Source organism: Podarcis liolepis (genome assembly GCF_965112155.1).
Source record: "Podarcis liolepis genome assembly, chromosome: 9".
In the NCBI taxonomy this organism is placed as follows: Eukaryota; Metazoa; Chordata; class Lepidosauria; order Squamata; family Lacertidae; genus Podarcis; species Podarcis liolepis.
In genome coordinates this window covers 57,388,695-57,410,760 of record NC_139564.1, presented here as the reverse complement: position 1 = coordinate 57,410,760, position 22,066 = coordinate 57,388,695, and the positions used below count along the sequence as shown (strand labels likewise).

Below are 22,066 nucleotides of genomic sequence, written 5' to 3'. Positions count from 1 at the left end.
ATATTTTATATAAGCAACATGATTCTCTGCTGCCTTGAACCATGGAAGAATATACAGTACCTCGGATCAAGTACTTCATTCATTCCGGAGGTCTGTTCTTAACCTGAAACTGTTCTTAACCTGAAGCACCACTTTAGCTAATGGGGCCTCCTGCTGCTGCTGTGCCACTGGAGCATGATTTCTGTTCTCATCCTGAAGCAAAGTTTTTAACCCGAGGTACTATTTCTGGGTTAGCGGAGTGTGTAGCCTGAAGCATCTGTAACCTGAAGCGTATGTAACCCGAGGTACCACTGTACAATCCTGATAAATGTTATAAAAGGAACAGTCATGTCAATTTGCTAAGAAAAAACAGGGATACCTAAACCCGTTTTTGTTGTTGCATCTATGAGACTATTTCTGTTTTGTGACTGTTGACCTTGTAAAACAGCCTTGGGGTGCCTGCCATACTAGAAAGGATATCTTCATGAAGTTGCAAAATAATGGAAGAGAAAATTGGCTCCATTTTACTGCACTTTCAGGTCAGTCGTGCCATACGGAGATACTGCTGCCTCCTGCAATTTTTATCTCTGTCTAATTGAATTGAGGCCAAGCAATGATTCATGTTATGGTACTTTTTGATTTGCTATCTTTTTCCTTTGGAGAAAAAGCAGTAAAAGAAAAACTGTTAAAATTGTACTATTATTCCAAACACTAATGACCATCAAATCCGATGTATTGTTTACGGCACTGTCAAGTTGTAGTAGCAGTTGATTTCCATCTTGTTTTAGGAAGTCGTAGTAATATTTTAGTACAGTGCAGTAAAACCATCACAACTTGAAACACAAATTGAATTCCCAAATTTGCTTTCATCACCTTGCCAAATTCAGCATCTGAATTGGAGCATATCATATGGAATGGAGTTTATTGTAGCAATAAATCAGCTCTGTGGTAGACTGTGACAGCTGGAGGAGAGAGTTATAAAACAGCAATATATTATTTTACTCAGATTTTACTGCACCTTACATTTTTTTCCAAACTCATCCCTAACCCTCTAACCAAGTGTATGCCCTGTGGTTCTAAATACTGTTATGTTGAAACAAGAAAAAATATTGCAACAGAAACAGTATTTAGAACCATAGGGCAAACATGACGCTTGGACCACATTCTGTCATCTTTCATGATGATGATTTAAGACTGGGTTGGAGAGCCTATGGCCCTCAAGATTATGTTGGATTCCATTTCCAGGCAGCCGTGGGAAGCACCATCAATGGTCAAGGATGATGGAAGCTGAAGTCCAGCAATATCTGGGCTCCAACTTGTCATCCAAGGACTGAATGTGGCCCTCAAGGCATTTTTGGCAGCCCATGGCAACATTAGACCACGTACACACAACCCCACATAAGCGAGGTGCTGGGCTTTGGGAAGGAGGCATGAGAGCTCTGGCAGAGTCCTCCCTCCTCGTTTCCAAAGCCTATTTAGTGCTTTCCCAGCTTTGGGAAGGAGATGGGAGGCCTCCAAGACCCTGCCAGAGCCTTGTGCCCCCTTCCCAAAGCCTGGCTCCTCGCTTAACTGGCTTTGGGAAGGCAGAGTGAGGGTGGGAGGCAACAAATTTTGGCCTCACTCACTCCTTTGTTCAATAATGCAGTCTGTGGCCCATGGGTACTCTTGTGGCCCACTTGGTATGAAATGTTGGACCACTCTGATCTGGAAGGATATAGGTCCCCAGGTAAAGTAAGCAGAGTTTGTCTTTCTATTGCAAACTTCCTTTTCAAGTTGCTCATTCAAAATTTCAGACGTCAACATGCATGTCTGGCTAGAATTCACGGGAAAGGGTCATAAAACAAGTAGTTGTTTAATGCTTGGGGTTACCTTTTCAGCATTCCCAACAGCAATCCCAAAAGGTGGATGGGGAGGGGAGATGGAAGGTGGAGGAATAGCCATGTGCAAAACACTGCAGGTTTGTGCCAGCCAGGCCAGGATGTTGGGAAAGGGCTTCTAACCAGACAGTTTCACCCCTCCTGTTGGGTCCTGTGAGAGGGAAATGTGTTATAGCAGCTCCAGGACTTACATAGTTTTCTTGCTGATCTGGGGGTGGGTGGATTGAGAGGAGGAGAATTTGGATCCCACATGTCCAAGATCTTCATTGATCTTCCTCTGGCATGCTCCTTCACTTGCACCATTGGGGCACAGCTGATGGAAGGGTGAGTGCTGTAAGTACAGTCGTACCTTGGAAATCAAACGGAATCCGTTCCGGAAGTCTGTTGAACTTCCATAACTTTCGAAAATCAAAGCACTGCTTCTGATTGGCTGCAGGAAGTTCCTGCAGCCAATCAGAAGCCCAGTCGGACGTTCGGCTTCCATAACAGTTTGAAAACCCGAACAGTCACTTCTGGGTTTGTGACGTTCGGGAGCCAAATTGTTTGGGAACTAAGCTGTTCGATTTCCAAGGTACGACTGTATGACAAAAAGGCATCCCAGGGTGGATCTCCTGCACCTTTGGAATAGAGATCTGGCTCCTCAGCTGTCCTCCCAGGGGCCATGGGATTGCAGCCTAAATAAATACATTTTGTTAATAACCGTAATACTGTTTTGCTATTACCAAGTGTGTTGTTATGAAAAAAATAAGAACAAACTCAGTGCTAATAATTGGGCCGTTGGTCCCACATCTCAATATTAATTAAGATGGAGACTTTCATAGGCTACATTTGTAGAAAGCCACTCACCTGGTAGCCTATGGTAAATAATAATCACCTCCAGGTGAAACCAGTCGGATGCTGGCTCTGTCCTGAAGACCTAAGTAAACCAGACTTGGTTTTCAGAGAAAAGGGAGGAACTAGCCTGAAGGCAGAATCATCAGGCTCATTCTGACTTGTGTGAATCTGATGTTCATGGCCAACAAGATATAGTGAATTCTTATTGTTTATGACTTCCTTGGCCTTCCCATAAACATCTTTGTTCACTTGCAAGCTGCTATTTGGAGCAAAACTGACAGTATATGAATTCTGGGATGCTTTACATAGTCTTTCTAGCAAGTGAGGCAAAATTCTTTCTCATTAAAGAACAACATTTTCAAGGAAACCCTGGATAATACAACACTTCAGTGCTCAGAAGGCCTTCGTTCAGTTTAGCAATTGAGGATTTCTGTGACTTATGGAAATAATGGGTCCATGAAATGTTTATCCTAATTCAGAAAGGGCCTTTATATTTCTGTCCTTTTCATTCAGAAGGCTTGCAGATTATGTTGTCTTTTGATATACAGCAATCTATAGCTGCCTGAATTAATAGAAAGATATTATTTCTCAGTGTGATTCCTATAAACATTTTCCCCCTCTATGTATAATAATAATTATAGTTGATATCCAATTAAGTCCTACTCAGAGTAGATCCATTGAAATTAGTTGACTTGTCCATTGAGTATGATTAATGATGGATATCACCCAGTATATTTGTAATTAGTCTCAGAATCAACTAGAGCAGAATGAAGTGCTACACACTTTAATAAGCAGACATATAATGTTTATAGTACAAGATAGCCTTGTTGTATTTAAAAGAAAAGTATTCAGAGAATTGGACACAAGCCTTAAAATTCTATTTAATAAATTTCTTTTTAATTTGGTGAGGCTCCTCACTTAAAATATGTTTCTGTAATCAACTTTCAGTGTGTATTCTTTTGCTTGTTTAGTTATATTGTCCTTATTGAAGATCTTACTGAAATCTGTTTTGCTTTTTTGTTTCCAAGTCAAAACACTGCTGGAGGCTTCTAAACTTCAAAGACATTCATATTTGGTTCTCTAACTTTTACGGCATACTATGCTGTAGTCATGAATAATTACATGTAATTTTCCTTTCATCTTTTGTTGGTTGGTTGGTTTGGAAGAAGTCTCTCATTGTGAGCAGCATTGTACATTTTTGCCTTTGTGTACATACCATGATTTGAATTCCAGCTACTACCACCAAAGGCCTTTTCCTGCAAAAGGTACTGCGTCTGCAGTACTATACTGTATTAAGGGGAGGAATGTTTCACAGCAAACAATTGAGGGTGCTTGGAAACTGGCTTGTTTCCAGAAACAATTTTCCCATTTCACCTTTTAAAACAGACAGTGTGTGTATAGAATAATTAAAACCTTTCATTCTCGGCAGATCTTCATTGTTGGCTTAGGATTATGAAGCACATCTGAAAGCTATGTACAACGTAATAAGGAGCCTTGCAAGTCACGTGGCAGAATCGCAATCAGTACACAAAAGTTAGCGTGATTCTGGCAGCCTTAATGCCAATAATAGGTTATTATTCAAGTTACTGCATGACCCGACATGTTCTGAGTATTAGAAAATAATCTTCAGTAAAAAATCAAATGGTTAAGTGTGTTAGTCATTACAAAAGATTCTGGCTTCTTTGCTGACTCCTTTGTCTGTTTGTAGGTCCATTATACCTGAATATCCCTGGAATACAGGAAGCTGACTTATGCCAAATCAGATCATTGGTCTATCTAGCTCAGCATTGTCTACACCAAGCGTGGACAACCATGTTTTTGTCCCAGGCCACATATGCTCGGGGATAATCGTTTGGGGGCCCCATGCCAGTGACCACTGTCTTCTTGTCTTCAGAAGCAAAATTGTGTCTTACAGATACCTTTTTCTTTAACCTTGCTTCACCGATGACAGAACTGTAGTGTTTCTGCAACACTTGATTTTGGGGGGTTTTGAACTTGTTTCAGATGCTAACAGTGTTTGGGGTTTTTTTGTTTCCTGCAGATATATGGAGCGATCACTCATTTCAGACAGATCCTGACTTGCCTCCAGGCTGGAAAAAGATCAGTGACATAGCGGGCGTCTATTATTGGCACATACCGACAGGAACAACCCAATGGGAACGTCCCATATCCATACCATCAGAACTTCAAGGCTCAAGAAAAGGCTCCCTTAGTTCGATCACACCATCTCCCACTCCAGAAACAGAGGTAACGTTTGTTTGTCCGCTTTGAGTCATAGCGGTCAACCGTCCCTTATTTGGCAGGAAACTCCCTTATCCCAGCGCCGTGTCCCGCTGCTGCCCCTTATTGATGACGTCCCTTAAATTTCCTGGGTTTCAAAGGAAGCAGCTCCCCTCCTTGCAATCCTCCCTACCAGCCAGGGTAGGAGGGAGGCTCCAACTGTGTTGCTTGGCTGCCCGCCCCGCCCCCCTCCGGCCTCCTCTCACCAGCCTCTGCCCCCGGGAGCCCCTCCCCACCGGGACTGGCAGGAGCCTAGGGCTCTTCCGCCGCCAACCTCCTCGCAGCCGCTGAACTGAGCTTCTCTGCCTGGGGCCTGCCCGCCGCTGCTCCCGCTAGGCCGTACTGCGGCTGCGCCGCCGAAGGACCTGGATGAGATGGGCAGCCTGGCGCGGCCTATGAATTGCTGAGGAGCCTTGAGAGGAGAGCGAGGGCAACCATAGAGAAAGCAGTTCAGAGAGAGGAGGAGGAGGTGGAGGTGCGGGCAGGTGTTCCAAGGGCCAACCATAGAGGGGGGGAAGCGGAGGAAGGACCACAAGCGCTTCTCCCATAGATTTGTAGTGGTAGACTAGCATAGATGGTCTGATCTGCGGGTTTACTTTGGGCGCTATTTCCCCCCCCCCCCCGCTTACTCCCGCCCCGCCTGATGGAACTGAGAGCTGCAGATGGAGCACGAGAGAAAAGATACAGAACTGCAGCAGCATCTTTGTAGCTTAGACTTCGTCTAAGTAGTTATTTAATTGCAGTGTTTCATCAGCTGGTGTCTTGAGCAGCAACCTCTGGAAACGAAGGGCTAAAAACTGGCGCTGCTCTCCAAAATTATCTGGTCCCTTTTAACTTCATATTTCAGCTGGTTGACTAAAATCCCTTATTTTGGCTGCTGATCCCTTATTTTCGAGGCTGCTGGTCCCTTATTTTCAAATCTGTAAGTTGACAGCTATGCTTTGAGTCTGTGGACAGGTGGGGAACCATTTTAAACAGGTTAACTTTTTTAAAAAAAAAATACTTTCGATACAACAGAAACCAAGAATATTAGCATATCTTTCCTCTTGCTTCATGCAAACTAGTGGCTGCAGCAGCCATGCCAGTTAATTGCTTTAATCCTGCATGGGATTGCCACTTCTCCATATTACTGCTATGTGCAACAACAAATGGAGGAGTGTTGCAATCCACATGGATTAGAGCCAAACTAAATGGTGGATCAGCTGGTCCACATTCACACTTGTCTTGAGTTCAGCGGCACATCAAAAAGAAAAGTAAAACTTGTTAGGCCTGCAGAGAAGCCCCTGAAGAGAAACACCGGAAGCAAGAAGAAGCCCTAATAATTTCACAAAGCTGTTCCTCCAGAGCCATGCTTCATACTACATAGGTAGCATTGAGTTTAAGGACTTGTCATACCAGTATAAGTGGACCTGATGGGTTGGGAAGTGGTAGAAGTGATCTAGGTTGCCAAGGGGATCAGAGCAGCCATTCATTGCCATTGCACACATTGCCTGTGCGTTGGCGAAGCAGTTTGTAGTGACAACTGCACAACAAATGAAAAGTTGTAGGTATCAACCCTTATAGTCTTTGAGAGAAGCTACGAACTCCCCGCCCCCAATCCCCAAGTGTCCTTCCCCGCAAAGCATTAAAAAGTGGTCTGTCTTTTTCAGCTCAGTTGTAAGAGTTGTGCAATGAATATCTGCTAGGAAAAGTTCAATTGCAGATCTAGATCTCTAGTGTGTAGACCCCAGAATTGTTGCTTTTGTCTCAAATACAGTTTTTAAGTTACTGCCACTTTCGTTTAACACGTGGGTGGGGGCTCTCAGTACATTAACCTCATTAATCTGAACTTTTGATTCTTTTCATATGCCATGTTAAAGAGCAGAAACTGCCATTCTTTTCAGATCTGTTTTAAATGTTAGTGCAAAACTTGTTACTAGTAGAAGGAAATGGCCCAAAAAGCAGGCAGCAAAACACCTAATTGGGCAATATGACACCACAGACCACTCTGAATAAGATGTCCTGGCAGTAGCAAATGTTTGAACCTGGCAAGTAAAGCATAGGGAGGAATCTTTTGTGTTTCAGCTGGTTCTCCTTACATCCTCTAGAGTAAAAACATGTTTGTCCCTCAGCTAGGGGAAATGAAAACCAATAAATCCAAACGCACACAATAGGTACCATCCATAACACATTATATTCCTCCTTTATATTTATGTATTTATTATTTAGATTTATATCCTGCCTCTCCACACATTAATATATGTAGCTTGATGGTTTGCCTAGACTCATCAGAGAATATTCTTATTTCCTTTGGCCTTGAGCTCAACCTAAGAATCACATTATTTTCTTTGTGCGTAGAATGTGCTGTGCTGTGGTTTTAGAAAAATTAATTTGTTATATATAAATTGCAAAGAAATGCTTTGAATCAAAATTGAGTTGGTGTTTCCCAATCCACCATGGAAAAATTGTTGGACAGTTTGTGTGTGGATACTGTTAAGTAAAAGGCAGAAGGGTGAGGTAGACTGCCTCAAGTGACAGATTGTGGAGTAGTTTTGAAAGGGCAACAGATTGTCACATACTAAGTTCATTATTATATTTTTACCACCATAGTGGGACATCATTTGGCTTTTCTACCTTTGGCACCAGGATGTCTTGGGTCACCTCAGATAAAAATATTTAGAATAAAGAATTTCAGATGAGTTCCAATTTACCCTCTATTAAAAATATTTTCTTCATATTTACTATTCAGCCCCTGTTAGAAGCATCTGGTATTGATATACTTAGTCTGAGATGAAGATGTTTGAACCTTTTAGCTATCTCAGAAACATGCTTGGGAATGTTTTATAACTGAGCAATTTGTCATTTTGCTTATTATTAGATATAGTCTGTCTTCTATTATTTTCCTTCTGTGCCTTTTCATATGAAGTCTTGCTTTAAAAAGTAGCAATCTGGCCTGAGTGGAAAGCAGTTCAATTTTAAATTTTTTTCAGTGTAATAATAATGTTATTATTTATACCCTGGCCATCTGGCTGGGTTTCCCCAGCAACTCTAAAAACATGATAAAACATCAACCATTAAAAACTTCTCTAAACTTCAGATGTCTTCTGAAAGTCAGGTGGTTGTTTATTTCCTTGACATCTGATGGGAGGGCGTTCCACAGGGCAGGCGCCACTACCAAGAAGGCCCTCTGCCTGGTTCCCTGTAACCTCACTTCTCACAGTGAGGGAACCGCCAGAAGGCCCTCGGAGCTGGACCTCGTGTCCGGGCTGAACCATGGGGGTGGAGACGCTCCTTCAGGTATACTGGGCCAAAGCTTTTTAGGGTTAAAAGATCAGCACCAACACTTTGAATTATGCTTGGAAACATACTGGGAGCCAATGTAGTTCTTTCAGGACTGATGTTATATGGTCTCGGCAGCCACTCCCAGTCACCAGTCTAGCTGCCGCATTCTGGAGTAGTTTTAGTTTCCAGGTCACCTTCAAAGGTAGCCCCACGTAGAATGCATTGCAGTAGTCCAAACTGTAGATAACTAGACCATGCATCACTCTGGTGAGACAGTCTGCAGGCAGGAAGGGGTTCAGCGGGATTGGGAAGGCTCCCTCACAGAGGGAAGCATTCACCACCCCGCAGAGCCCATCACATTTATGAGCCCGGATGGGCAAGGATCAAGGAGACAGGTGGTCGGTTTCACTTGCCCAAACAGCCTGTCCACATCCTCGGAGGTAACAGATTGTGAGAAGATTTTAAACAAGAAAACTGAATATAGCATTCTGTGCTGTTGTGTGACTTGGGTCCCATCTGCACTATACTTTTAAAACAGTGTCATACCTCATTAAACAGTCATGGCTTCCCCCAAAGAATCATGGGAATCTTAGTTCATTAAGAGTGCTGAGAGTTGTTAGGAGACCCCTATTGCTATCACAGAACTACAATTCTTAGAGTGGTTTCTCAATCCGTCCCTCTTCCCAGCAGATACTGCATTAAATAGGCCTATGATCTGAGCTAGCAGGACTCTTAATACAGTGGTACCTTGGTTTGCAACCACTTTGGATTACAACCACATCAAACCCAGAAGTGTGCGTCCCTTTTTTGGGATTACAACCTATTATTATTATTATTATTATTATTATTATTATTATTATTACAACCCATTGGGGGGGCATTGGCAAAAGTGCCCCTTGGGTTACAACCTGTTTTGGTTTACAACCGGACCTCCGGAATGGATCATGGTTGTAAACCAAGGTACCACTGTAATGTATTTTCTTGCGAAGTCGTGGTGATTTTCCTTGCAACAAGAAGCCTGTCTGTATTTCTTATTCCATTGTTCATTTTCCCTCCCGCTCCTTTTTATGTTTCCACTAACATTTTATATTGTCTGTTCTAGCAGTTTGAAAATACTAACTGATCAAACACTGGGAGATGGAAATAGTTTTCTTTTCTTTTCTTTTTAATTGATATTTCAGAGTAGGCCAAGACAATCTGGTCAAGCTCCACAATTTGCTTCCTTTCATTCAAATATCCCAATGATAATGCAAGCACATTGTGTGTTGTGTCTGTCTCTAATTCGTATGAACTTTCCCTTGTCCCAGTTACTTGTCTTGGTAAGTAATGTTAGAAGTGGTCCTCACTTCTACTACTTCCAAATACCTCTGTACTCAGGGCCGGCTCAACAATAAGAGACAAACAATGAGAGGCAAATAATTCAGGGGCACCTTCTTCAGTTAAGTAAATGCCTTTGAGAGGGACCCAGCCTACAGGTGCACAGGAGCAGTTTAGCAGCTCTCCAACCAGGAGAAAATAATTTCTGTGTTCCAGGGAATTGGAGAATCGATCTCTGCTGGTTACTGAAGGGAGAGGCACAGTTTGTAAAGGAGGTTAGGGCATATAAATCTAAAAACGATAAAATAACATCCCAACCAGCTATTACTTAATGTGCTATTATAATGAGGCAGAAGTGCAAATTTGGGGTGGAAAATTTTAATTTTTAATTTGCTTGTTCAGCATCAAACGTTGAGCCAGCCCAGATTCTACAGCAAATTGAATGATTTGAAACTTGAGGTGACCTGTTCCCTAACCCAACCTGCAAATATCAATGCTAACAACAGTGTTTTTGTGTTCCCCCTCCCTTTTCTTCCTTTCTTCCCTCCCTCCCTCCTTCTCTCCCTCCTTTCTTTCTTTTATTTTTTTATCAATGTGCTTCTTCCTGTGTGAATAATTATATATCTAGAAACAGCCATGGAGTGATTTTGCTGTACTGAATGGGGGAAAGATTAATAGTGACATTTGGAAGGCAAGTATATTGTCAGATTTTAGAACACTTTAATGCTTTTTTAACCTTTTAAAAAAATCATTTTGCATGGCCATGGCTGTATTTATTGTATTTATCCTCCCAAAAATATCACTCATGACATCCGACCAGCCAGAGAGAACAGGAATTTTGGTCTAGCTCCTTAACTTGCTGCCTCATTCTGATATTTTTCACGCACAACGCATTTGTTCAACTCAGCAGGGCAGATCTTCACCCATAACAGAATCATGCCTGCGCCTAACAAACTGTAGTGTTCAAAATATGTGCATGCCTTTATATACATATATATATATTTGCTAAAAACACGGTGCTGCTGCTTTGCAGGAAGAATATTCTTTAAAAATAAAAGGAAATCCATAGAAGAAATGCCTCGCATCCTGTATAACAAGCTGTTTTCCCCTCCTGCAGGATCTCCATGCAGCCACAGTAAATCCAGACCCCAGTTTGAAAGAGTTTGAAGGAGCAACATTGCGCTATGCCTCTTTGAAGCTCAGGTATGAACAGTTTATCTGTTAATCATCTTTACTCCTCAGTCCTAGATGCATTTGCTCTGACATAGGTCTCATTGATTTATAAGGAATTTTCCTTGAAGTAAACGTGTTTTCGATTGCAGCTGTAGATTACTGTTCTCTTTTTTTTGTAATCCTATTGAAATAACTGGAAAACAGAGCTGGCCAGGCAGAGGGCCTTCTCGGTAGTGGCGCCCGCCCTGTGGAACGCCCTCCCATCAGATGTCAAGGAAATAAACAACTATCTGACTTTTAGAAGATATCTGAAGGCAGCCCTGTTTAGGGAAGTTTTTAATGTTTGAAGCTTTATCGTGTTTTTAGTATTCTGTTGGGAGCTGCCCAGCCAGATGGGCGGGGTATAACTAATACATTATTATTAATTATATTTTTAAGTCTGGTGTCCACATGCTTTAGCTCCAGGGTTGCCAACATGGTGCCAGAGTGCCCATTAGTTCCTCCTACGGCACCCGTGAAAGGTGCCCCTTAAACATGCCCACGTTTATTTAAGACACTTATATGCCGCTTATTCACATTTCTATAACACAAATAGTCTTTAAGCTTTGGAAAAGTCTGGAAGGAACCACATTAACTTTTAATATATTTCTGGGCTGGTGCTAAAGCCCTATAAAGCCTGGATATGGAGTAACTGAAATAGCGCCTTCTTCACTATACGCAATGACATACGACAAGTCAAGACATACGACCCTCCAAATGTTGTGGGATTCCCAACTCTGATCAGCTCTAGCCAGCACAGATGACAGCTAAGGATGATGGGAGTTGTAGTCCATTAGGATCTGAAGGGCATCTCCAGGCCCTCCTCAAAATCCTGGAGCCTACTATTCTCTGTTCATGTGAATTCAGCCAACATTTGACAGGTGTCCGCCACTCATCATGCTAAAATATTGTCTTTGAGTTGTCCATTCTATTTGGCCCTAACCCTAACAGTAGCATTGCTTCCCCTCAACAGAAATGCCCCACAATGCGATGAAGATGATTCCTGTAGCATCAACAGTGATCCAGAAGCCAAGGTCTGTAAGCAAAATAACGTATTGGGTTTTTTTTTTAGAAAAAGTCACTGATCTAGATGGACAAATAAATGCAGCGGACATATTTCAGTTTTAAGACCTGATACCCATAGACAGCATTTTGCAAACTAAAAGTATTGCAAATGGAATTATGAACTAGTTTAGCGAATGGGGGGTGCGTTATTGGTTTGCTTTGTGTATTTTTTTTAATCTTATATTTTGTTGTTGTTACTGCCCTGGGATCTGCAGATGGAGGGCGGTATACAAATCTAATAAATAATAAAAAATAAAAATATTCTGCTGAATTGAGAAAAATATTGAAAGCATAACATCAGCGTGACATCCAAAATTTCACAAACCAAATACAGTAATGAATTGCAAAGAGCCCTCTGCACATTAGGACATATCTAAGGAATCCCACCTGCTTCTGCTAAGGGTGGTTCTTGCTCTCCCATGTGCAATGGGGCTTTTCTGCACCCCATTCCTACTGCAGCCCCACCTGAAGCCAAACTGCTCCTAAAGTTAATTGGGATGCTCCATACAGGGAATTGGACTTATCTCCTTGCAGTTTGTCAATTCTCAGTTGTGGTGTGTGAGAGAGAGCAGCTTGGGTGGGGATGCATTGGGAGCGGGGCAGAAAAGTCCCAGTGTGCACTATGTGTTTACTGCCTTTGCTCCTTTAGCTCCTACCAGCATAATTTTACTTATTTATTTATTTATTAGGGTAGTACTTAGGGACGTGGGTGGCACTGTGGGTTAAACCACAGAGCCTAGGACTTTCTGATCAGAAAATCGGCGGTTTGAATCCCTGCAGTGGGGTGAGCTCCTGTTGCTCGGTCCCTGCTCCTGCCCACCTAGCAGTTTGAAAGCACGTCAAAGTGCAAGTAGATAAATAGGTAGCGCTCTGGCGGGAAGGTAAACGGCGTTTCCGTGTGCGGCTCTGGTTCTCCAGAAGCGGCTTAGTCATGCTGGCCACATGAACCAGAAGCTGTATGCCGGCTCCCTTGGCCAATAAAGCGAGATGAGCGCCGCAACCCCAGAGTCGGCCACGACTGGACCTAATGGTCAGGGGTCCCTTTACCTAGGGTAGTACTTGCAGGACATATTTGGGAGAAGAAACAGCTTAAGGACCCTGCACAAATCTGGAGTGGAGTCCCTAAGGCCTCGTACATCTCTTTCTGGCAACTCCTGCAGCCATGTTGGTGCCAGACATATTGCTCTGCTTTGCTTTGATGTACATCAGCGAGGCCAAGAGGGGGCTTCTTGTCAGGGCAGCCCAGGACTCTCCCTACACACTGCCTAAGCTTGTGCCCCATAGCGGTCAGTTGGGTGCTACTAAAAGAGCAAGACCAACACAGGAGGCAGAGGTTATGAGTTACCAGTCTCTGCAGCCACAGCAGGTGCTGTGATTCTCCAGCTGTTTGACTTCACCCCTAGAGGCACACTCCATTGTCTTTCGTACTTCAAGGTAAAGGGACCCCTGACCATTAGGCCCAGTCGCGGATGATTCTGGGGTTGCAGCGCTCATCTCGCTCTATAGTCCGAGGGAGCCGGCGTACAGCTTCCGGGTCATGTGGCCAGCATGACGAAGCCGCTTCTGGCGAACCAGAGCAGCGCACGGAAACGCCGTTTACCTTCCCGCCAGAGCGGTACCTATTTCTCTACTTGCACTTCGTGCTTTCAAATGCTAGGTTGGCAGGAGCAGGGACCGAGCAACGGGAGCTCACCCCATCGTGTGGATTCGAACCGCTGACCTTCTGATCAGCAAGCCCTAGGCTCTGTGGTTTAACCCACAGCGCCACCTGTGTCCCCTTTTGTACTTAGGGTATTTCTAATGTTATGGCTGGCAATTCCATGGCTCTTCACAGCTCTCCGAGCTCGTTTTGCGTATTGTTCCTTCCTCCCCTCTGATAAAACTGACTCTGAGGTTAAGATGGCCACAGGTCAGCCAGCCATCTCCGGACCTCTGCAGATCTTAATTGATTTTAACTTGTTCGCCTGGAGGTGAACTGGAGGAGGGGTCGATACAAGGGAGCCCAGATGTGAGCCTTGGCCTGCCCAGCTTTGAGGGCCCAATGGGATACTCCCCACAGCAGCTGGTCACGCCTGCCACAGGGGATTTTCTAAAAGCCAAAGACTCTGAGGTTAACCCAGAGGAAAGGTTTCTAGTTTGGACCTATAGAAAAGGGGTGAGCCAGCTTACTCAGGGGAACACCTTGTGCTCTTGTTGTTGGCTTCTGCAACTACAGGGCTGACTTCAACTGATCTAGCAGCATGGGCAGATAAAGGGTGAGTGGGGTGAGGAAGTTCTAGTTAATGTAGGAATTTTAGAGAAAGTGCATTTTTATTTTTATTTTGCAAATGGGTGTTGCTGCCACCTTGTGGACATCTGCAAGACACCTTCACAGAATACAAAGACTGTTTTACTTTTGAAAAGATCACTGTGCAACCTTGCATGAACATTGATGCAAAAGAAGAAGATGAAGAAATTTAGAGCAGGATATAGCTAATTAAATGTTACCCACATTGCTGTAGGATTTGGATTTTAAATCTGATGCAATCCTGTACACGTATACCTGGGAGGGGGAGGGGGAGGGGAATTGGAAAGGCGAAATCCAAACAGCATCTCTGTCAGATTCAATTTTGGGAGCAGTTTGAGCTTGACATGGGCTGCCAGAGTTAATGCATTTCAGATCTGTGCTTTGGACTGATTCCACATTGGTAGTGGCATTTTGAACAATATGTGCATTATTTTGTTGTATGTTTTCTGTCCTAACGGAATATATAGCCATGTTGTCTCTATTGGCTCCCAAGGCAAACTAAACATCGCTGACTCCAAGACCACAAATGCGGACCTCGCCAAATCCATAGAAGTTACCAGTGTATAACATCAAATATTTTGCCAACCTCTCTGCTTGGACTTGCCCATTGCTGTAGCGTAGCGACATGCAAAACAATTCAAAGTAAATATATGCTTTGGATGCCACCCAAAGCTTCTGTCGTGTGGTGTCTTAATTTTTAGGGAGATTGTTAACACCAGAGTTAGGCTTTCCAGACAACGTTTTGAAGGGAAAAGACACAGAAAACATACGGAGTGGGTTCATAGTGCTGTTTTACAATTGAACATACAATCTTATTAGTGAATTTGTGCATTTGTTGAAGAAGTCTATCAGTACTGCGACACCTTAAGGATAAATGGTGCCAACAAGCTTTCCTAATCCAGAACTCACTTTTTTCAGATGCAGATTCCTCTTTAGGTATTGATATTCTTTCATCTTACTCGGCCTATTTATTACCAAATTGGATTGGATCTTTGCAATGTGCCATACTTTAGTGATCTGTTGTTTCATTTTAGAGACTTCAGTCTTGCACCAGTTTTGGGGTGTTGAAGTTTTGCAGTTTTTATTTAGGCTGCTGTCCGAAATGTTAAATTCTAACCGCTTCATCTTATAAGTCCAATGATAGCAACAAAAGAATACAATGACACTTTTTACACTGTCATTAGTTATTGGTTTTTAAAAATCTGAATCCAATAAGACTTCATTATTTGGTTGGATGGACCATAACGTGTGGAAAAACTCTATTAGATTGCTAACATGTATGAATATTATCTCCATATATTTTATCCAATTTATGCTGGGTCAGATACTAATTGTAGAGTGTTTTACAGTGGTTGTGCCCACCTGCCTACATGTATTTATGTAAATTATTTGTGATCCAACAGGGGGAAATCCACCATTTGTTAATCTTTGCCTGGCAACTAGGAGGAGATTGTCACTCACTAAAAAAAGTACATATTTTCCGTTCGTGGTGCCATAAAATATCTAGCAGTTGGTGTGTGGCAGCTGTGAAAAAGGCAAATTCCATGATAGGGATCATTAGCAAAGGAACTGAAAGTAAAAAACAGAATTAGTAAACATTTTGGCTGAAACATGCATTGTTATAAGTATAAGGTAATTAATGTGGATTTAATACACATCTTTTAGAGTTGTAAAAAACAACAACACATTTTTAGACAGAAGTATTGACTATTATACAAACAAATACAGGCAACATTAGGAAGGTGGAGGTAAGGGTTATGTTGGTACATTTTGTGACCTTGTTGTTGACAGTTTGCTGTCTATATGAAATATTGCTGGACCAGTTTGCTAGTAACATCAATAACAGGTTTGAGTGTTGAAGAGTTTAGGCTGCAGTGTGAGTTGTAATGCTGTATTTAAATCGGCCCTCTGTCTTAAAACATGATTTGGGAAATCTGATATCCCAGTGGCTGATTCTGTGAAGGTCTGTAGCTAGTGGTTTTTATTTTTAAAATCTCTTTTTAGAATAAAAATGTTGGTAAATATGAGACATGCTTTTAAATTTAAAACATGCAGCAAATGCATAGCCTTTTGAAATGTTATATTTAAGAGATCTGTGTGCTTCAATTAACTCATCTTAATAAATATGTCTGCTGTTATGCTCTTTTGGACTTGGCTCAGGGCCTGCATTGGGTTTTTTTTAAAGCCAGCAACAATAAAATGCCACTTCAGATATCATTCAACCTACAAAACACCTTCATGAAGAGGAGAAAGGAATAGGGGATGTTTCAAAGTCCTTAGAGCATCGCAGTTAAAATGAAGAGGGAATATTAAATATTAAACTGCAAGTAGATGCACGCTATTCACGAAAACAAGTTTTTGTTTCTGTTTTAATAATACCTGCAGTACCACTAGAGATTTGGCCCTCTGTGCCATAGCTTCTTTGATTCTGCCTTCCCTTTCATTGTGCAGATGTTTTCTAAACATCTGCTTTGATTCTGTATGGTGGAGGTAATAATAATAATAATAATAATAATAATAATAATAATAATAATAATAATAAATGTTAATTTGTGAACAGAGTCTTCAGTGGAAATGGTGAAATGGGAATAAAATAAAATATGTTTGGACCTTTTAGATTAAGTGATTTGGAATTTTAATGAGATAAAAGAGTCCGAGGACTTCTCGAAGGTGAGAGGTCCATTTAAATCTGGTCCAATCAAGTAAATGAATATCTTTTTGGTTCCCCACAGAAGTAAAGGATCGCCTCTTCCCTTCCCGCTCCCCTTTTGCATGTGCAATCTGTTTGACATTTTCTAGTTTTTAATCTCTATATCAGTGCCAGGGGAAGCTGTTCAAAATATTGCTCAGTCTAGCTGGTGTATACGGTTTCTTGCAGTGGGGAAATTGCTTAATCTTCTGTTCCCAGATTGAGGAGTCCTCTAGATTGTGATGCCTGAGTAGTTAATTTTCTGACCTAAATGCAGCTCCTCAGATACATCTGTTCAGCGTTCTGTAATGAAAGGACTTCTTAAATAATGTAATGGCTTGCGTAGAGTGTACATATAAGGAACCACCCTTTTCTATGTGAAATAAGAGGGGCGTTTTTCTAAAATATATAGTATTTAGTTGCAAATGGGAGATCAGGACCTACCAAGGGTTTTCCAGAGCAGTGGTTGCATGGTAAGGGATGAAAAAATGTGTAGATAGCACGTTGTTTATGTAACAGTAGTAACAAATACTTCCCATTTATGTAGTTCTTCAGAGTGTTCAAAGCATTTTACAAAATTGTAGTCCTTCCAACGCCTATAGGTTATTGATGCTGTCCCCATATTATGTAGGACAGCTTCAATAACCTATATTGGTGGTTGGCTGCTAAGGCTGAGAATGTGTTGCTTGCCTAAGGTCCCCTTATAAATTCACGGCAGGTTCAGAGGCGAGATTTGAATTTGTGACTTTGTGGCTCACAGCTGTGGGAAGAAATGCACATCATGACAGACATTTCACAGTAAATAACATCACTCGATCTTTTTCTTCCAACTAAATACAGTGGTACCTCAGGTTAAGAACTTAATTCGTTCTGGAGGTCCGTTCTTAACCTGAAACTGTTCTTAATATGTGGCACCACTTTAGCTAATGGGGCCTCCCACTGCCGCTGTGTGATTTCTGTTCTCATCCTGAAGCAGAGTTCTTGACCCGAGGTGCTATTTCTGGGTTAGCGGAACTTGTTCAGTCTTATTAGTTTTTGCCCCCAAGCTCAAAGCTATCTGGGCAAATGAAAACCAATATTTCTGTTTGGTAGAACTGCATGCAGGATGCTTTACCAGGTAGATAAATAAACATTACCAAGAAATCAAGGGCTTATATCTATATTACATTACATGGTGCCTAGGGAACAACTTGCACCTTAATATCAGCAAGACAAAGGAGATGGTGTTGGACTTTCGGAGGAAGAGAGGAGAACTAGCTCCTCTGTACATCAGGGAGGGCTGTGTGGAGAGAGTCTCTTCCTTTAAATTCCTATGAGTTTATCTCAGTGAAGACCTTACTTGGAAAATAAATACAACCCAGGTGGTTAAGAAAGCCCAACAGAGACTCCATCTCCTCAGAGTCTTGCGGAAGAACAATGTCAATCAACATCTGATGATCTCCTTCTACCGGTCAACAATAGAAAATGTCCTTTCATACTGCATCACGGTGTGGTATGCTGGTTTGACATCATCTAATAGGAAGTGCCTACAGAGGGTGGTGAATACAGCGCAAGATATTATGGGCTGTCCCGTGAATCTACTGGATGAAATAGCGGAAGAACGTTGCCTCAGGAGAGTGAGGAAAATTCTCAGGGATGATTCACACCCTGGCCGGCACTTTCTTGATCTCCTGCCCTCAGGCAGAAGATACAGAAGCATGATTAGTCGCACCAACAGGGTAAAGAACAGCTTCTATCTGTGGTCTGTTAGGCTGCTGAATAAAAAGATAACAACAGGGCAACTGACGTTCGGGTTCGGTGGGTGTGCATCAGTAAACGAGGGGAATTAAGACCAAGAGAGCTGAGTGGGGGGTGCTCGTGTAATCTCACTGTATACAAATTGTACAAGTGACAATAAAGTATTTCAATATATTTCAATTTCAAATAAACGTTACCAAGAAATCTAGGGCTTATATCTATATTGCATTGCAGTAATGGCAATGGAAAAAGAAGTTTGGGGAGCGATCATGTGAACCACCCTCATGCCACAGGTAGATGTGTTTTTGATTGCCATTGGCTAAACTGCTTGATCCCTAGGGTCTCCCTCCATGCCATTGGCTGAGCTGCTCGACTCCTAAAGAAGCAAAGCGCCCCCCCCCCCCGCCCCCAATGCCTAGGAAAGGAAGGTTGCAGGTGGCCAGTTAAAAAAGTGAAGAACCGCACAACGTGATTTGGAAAAAAAAAATTGGCCAGATTATCAGCTGCAGGGGTCTATTTTAAATTTAAAATGGAACACTTTAAAGATGTAAAGCTAAAACATTAACCTTCAGTTTAGCAGTCCTGGGAATTCCCTAGGCTTGCTAACCATCTGTCTTCAGGTATTCTGGCTCTGAAAATCTTTAGAGGTTTCCTTTCTTTGCATTCCAGCCCCCCACCCCATGGCAGATATATATATAGATATAGATATAGATAGATATAGATATATAGATATATTGCAAAGCTATGCGACGTGGGCAGGCATCTATAGCAGAACTCCAGCTAAAATCACTCAAGGTCCCTGCAGGATTGCTGAATTCATAGTGCATGCTAGATACTGGCAACAGTATAGCTTGTTAGTCACAGGGGGGCAGCAGTAGTGAAGAATTCAGAATATGCTCCGTATTTTACATGATTCACAACAGTCGTGCAAAATGGATAGATATTTATTATTCTGTAGAAGTCTGAGAACCAAATAGCTCAATCCTATGGTGCTCAAGGAAATGGGGGGGGGGGGTTCCAGTATTTTACAACTCTGTTTATTAATGTTATTTTTATTTATTTATTAACATTCATATACCACCTTCTCTCCCAAGGTGCTCAAGGTTCTGCTCCCCATTTAGCCTCACCACAACCCTGTGAGTAGGCTAGGCTGAGAGAGAGTGACTGGCCCAAGGTCGTCCAGTGAGCTTCATGACCGAACGGGGATTTGAACCCGTGTCTCCCAGGTCCTAGTCCAACACTCTTAACTATTACGGCACACTGGCTTCTGAATGCATAGTTAGGGATGCTTCTGGTAATACTGACAATGCACAGAGTGTTTACATTTTAAAATACATTATTTTTGTGGATCTTGCTGGTACAGTGGTACCTCAGGTTAAGTATTTAATTCATTCCGGAGGTCCGTTCTTAACCTGAAACTGTTCTTAACCTGAAGCACCACTTTAGCTAATGGGGCCTCCTGCTGCCGCCGCGCCACCAGAGCACGATTTCTGTTCTCATCCTGAAGCAAAGTTCTTAACCTGAAGCACTATTTCTGGGTTAGCGGAGTCTGTAACCTGAAGCATATGTAACCTGAGGTACCACCGTATGACGCTGCAAACCAGACGCTGCAAGCCGCCTCACTGACTACAAAAATAGTTACAATATTAATTAGGAATAAATATAATTGTTATCAGCATGCTGACCTCTTAAGGGCGTAATTCACATCTTCACCAGGCTGTGTGGAAGCAGCTGCCACCGGCAGTGACAGTGTAGGCATCTCAACTGGGCAAATCTGCAGTCATGCCTTGTTGCTAACATATCGCAGCAGTGAAGCACCTCTAAGATTCCTACAACCAACACACCTTCCTGTCAGGAGCTGGGGGCGGGATAGCAGACGCTTCCCTCCACGAATAAACACAAGGTAACTGCATTTCCAGTCTTTCCTCCAGAGCACAGTAACCAAAATTAATACCAACAATTTGTGAAAATAATGATTCCAGAAGTAAAAAACAAAACCGACCACACTTCAGAGTGTTGCAAAAAAAAGCCAATGCAATTCTGGGCTGCATCAATAGGAGTATAGCATCTAGACCAAGGGAAGTAATAGTGCCACTGTATTCTGCTCTGGTCAGACCTCACCTGGAGTACTGTGTCCAGTTCTGGGCACCACAGTTCAAGAAGGACACTGACAAACTGGAACGTGTCCAGAGGAGGGCAACCAAAATGGTCAAAGGCCTGGAAACGATGCCTTATGAGGAACGGCTAAGGGAGCTGGGCATGTTTAGCCTGGAGAAGAGGAGGTTAAGGGGTGATATGATAGCCATGTTCAAATATATAAAAGGATATCACATAGAGGAGGGAGAAAGGTTGTTTTCTGCTGCTCCAGAGAAGCGGACACGGAGCAATGGATCCAAACTACAAGAAAGAAGATTCCACCTAAACATTAGGAAGAACTTCCTGACAGTAAGAGCTGTTCGACAGTGGAATTTGCTGCCAAGGAGTGTGGTGGAGTCTCCTACTTTGGAGGTCTTTAAGCAGAGGCTTGACAACCATATGTCAGGAGTGCTCTGGTGGTGTTTCCTGCTTGGCAGGGGGTTGGACTCGATGGCCCTTGTGGTCTCTTCCAACTCTATGATTCTATGAAATATTTGTCGTGACAACCAATGACATTCTCTGTGCTGATTCTCAGCTTCCCACCGTTATCTGATTGACCCATATGCTTGCAAGGAAATCATAGGTGGTGCTGTCAGGCAACTTTAGCACATGGAAAATTATTTCCATATTCTGTCCTATGCTTCTCATTCCAGCGCACCATTAGCAGATGGGATTGCAGGAGGCGCCTAAAGGAACAAGCTTTCTGCATTATTCCTAATGGCTTCTGCATGTCAGATGATCTGCTCATTGTCCTCCAAATATTTATTTTTATTACTCCACCACTGAGCCAGCTTTCTATTGCAGCGAGAGTATCTGAGCATTGCAGTTTACACCGATATGGGCACCTTTGCCCTCATCTCCTCACACCAAAAAGCCAGACAAACGAAACATATTGTAAGCAATAACATGTATAAAGGTAAAGGGTAAAGGGACCCCTGACCATTAGGTCCAGTCGTGACAGACTCTGGGGTTACGGCGCTCATCTCGCTTTATTGGCCGAGGGAGCCGGCGTACACCTTCCGGGTCATGTGGCCAGCATGACTAAGCCATTTTTGGCGAACCAGAGCAGCACACGGAAACACCGTTTACCTTCCCGCCGGAGCAGTACCTATTTATCTACTTGCACTTTGACGTGCTTTCGAACTGCTAGGTTGGCAGGAGCAGGGACCGAGCAACAGGAGCTCACCCCGTCGCAGGGATTCGAACTGCCGACCTTCTGATCAGCAAGTCCTAGGCGCTGTGGTTTAATCCACAGCACCACCCGCGTCCCTTAATAATGTGTATACTATCATTAAGGGGGGGAAATAACAGTGAATGGCCTTTTAGGCTTCCTCCACGTGAATAGGAGTTCACTTTTTGAATAAAAATAATTATATGTCACGGGGTGGGGAC

General features: G+C 42.7%; 1 protein-coding gene and 1 long non-coding RNA gene across 18 annotated transcripts in view; one reads left to right on the top strand and one right to left on the bottom strand.

Annotated features, from left to right (window-relative positions):
* Window positions 1–2,193, bottom strand: part of LOC310686450 — a 30,095-nt gene extending 27,902 nt beyond the window's left edge. The window contains exon 1 of the long non-coding RNA XR_014515928.1: window positions 2,048–2,193. This is a non-coding gene — a long non-coding RNA (uncharacterized lncRNA). The remainder of the gene's footprint in view (window positions 1–2,047) is intronic.
* Window positions 1–22,066, top strand: part of APBB2 (amyloid beta precursor protein binding family B member 2) — a 168,471-nt gene that overhangs the window by 96,652 nt on the left and 49,753 nt on the right. For 9 of the 17 annotated variants that reach the window (XM_083459895.1, XM_083459912.1, XM_083459907.1 and 6 more), the window contains 4 exons: window positions 4,732–4,937; window positions 10,177–10,239; window positions 10,666–10,751; window positions 11,734–11,794. In XM_083459895.1, coding sequence (XP_083316021.1) covers window positions 4,732–4,937; window positions 10,177–10,239; window positions 10,666–10,751; window positions 11,734–11,794 — 416 coding nt within the window. Of the gene's footprint in view, window positions 1–2,365; window positions 2,428–4,731; window positions 4,938–10,176; window positions 10,240–10,665; window positions 10,752–11,733; window positions 11,795–22,066 lie in introns of those variants that run through there. The other 8 variants (XM_083459899.1, XM_083459898.1, XM_083459909.1 and 5 more) reach the window with 3 other exon arrangements.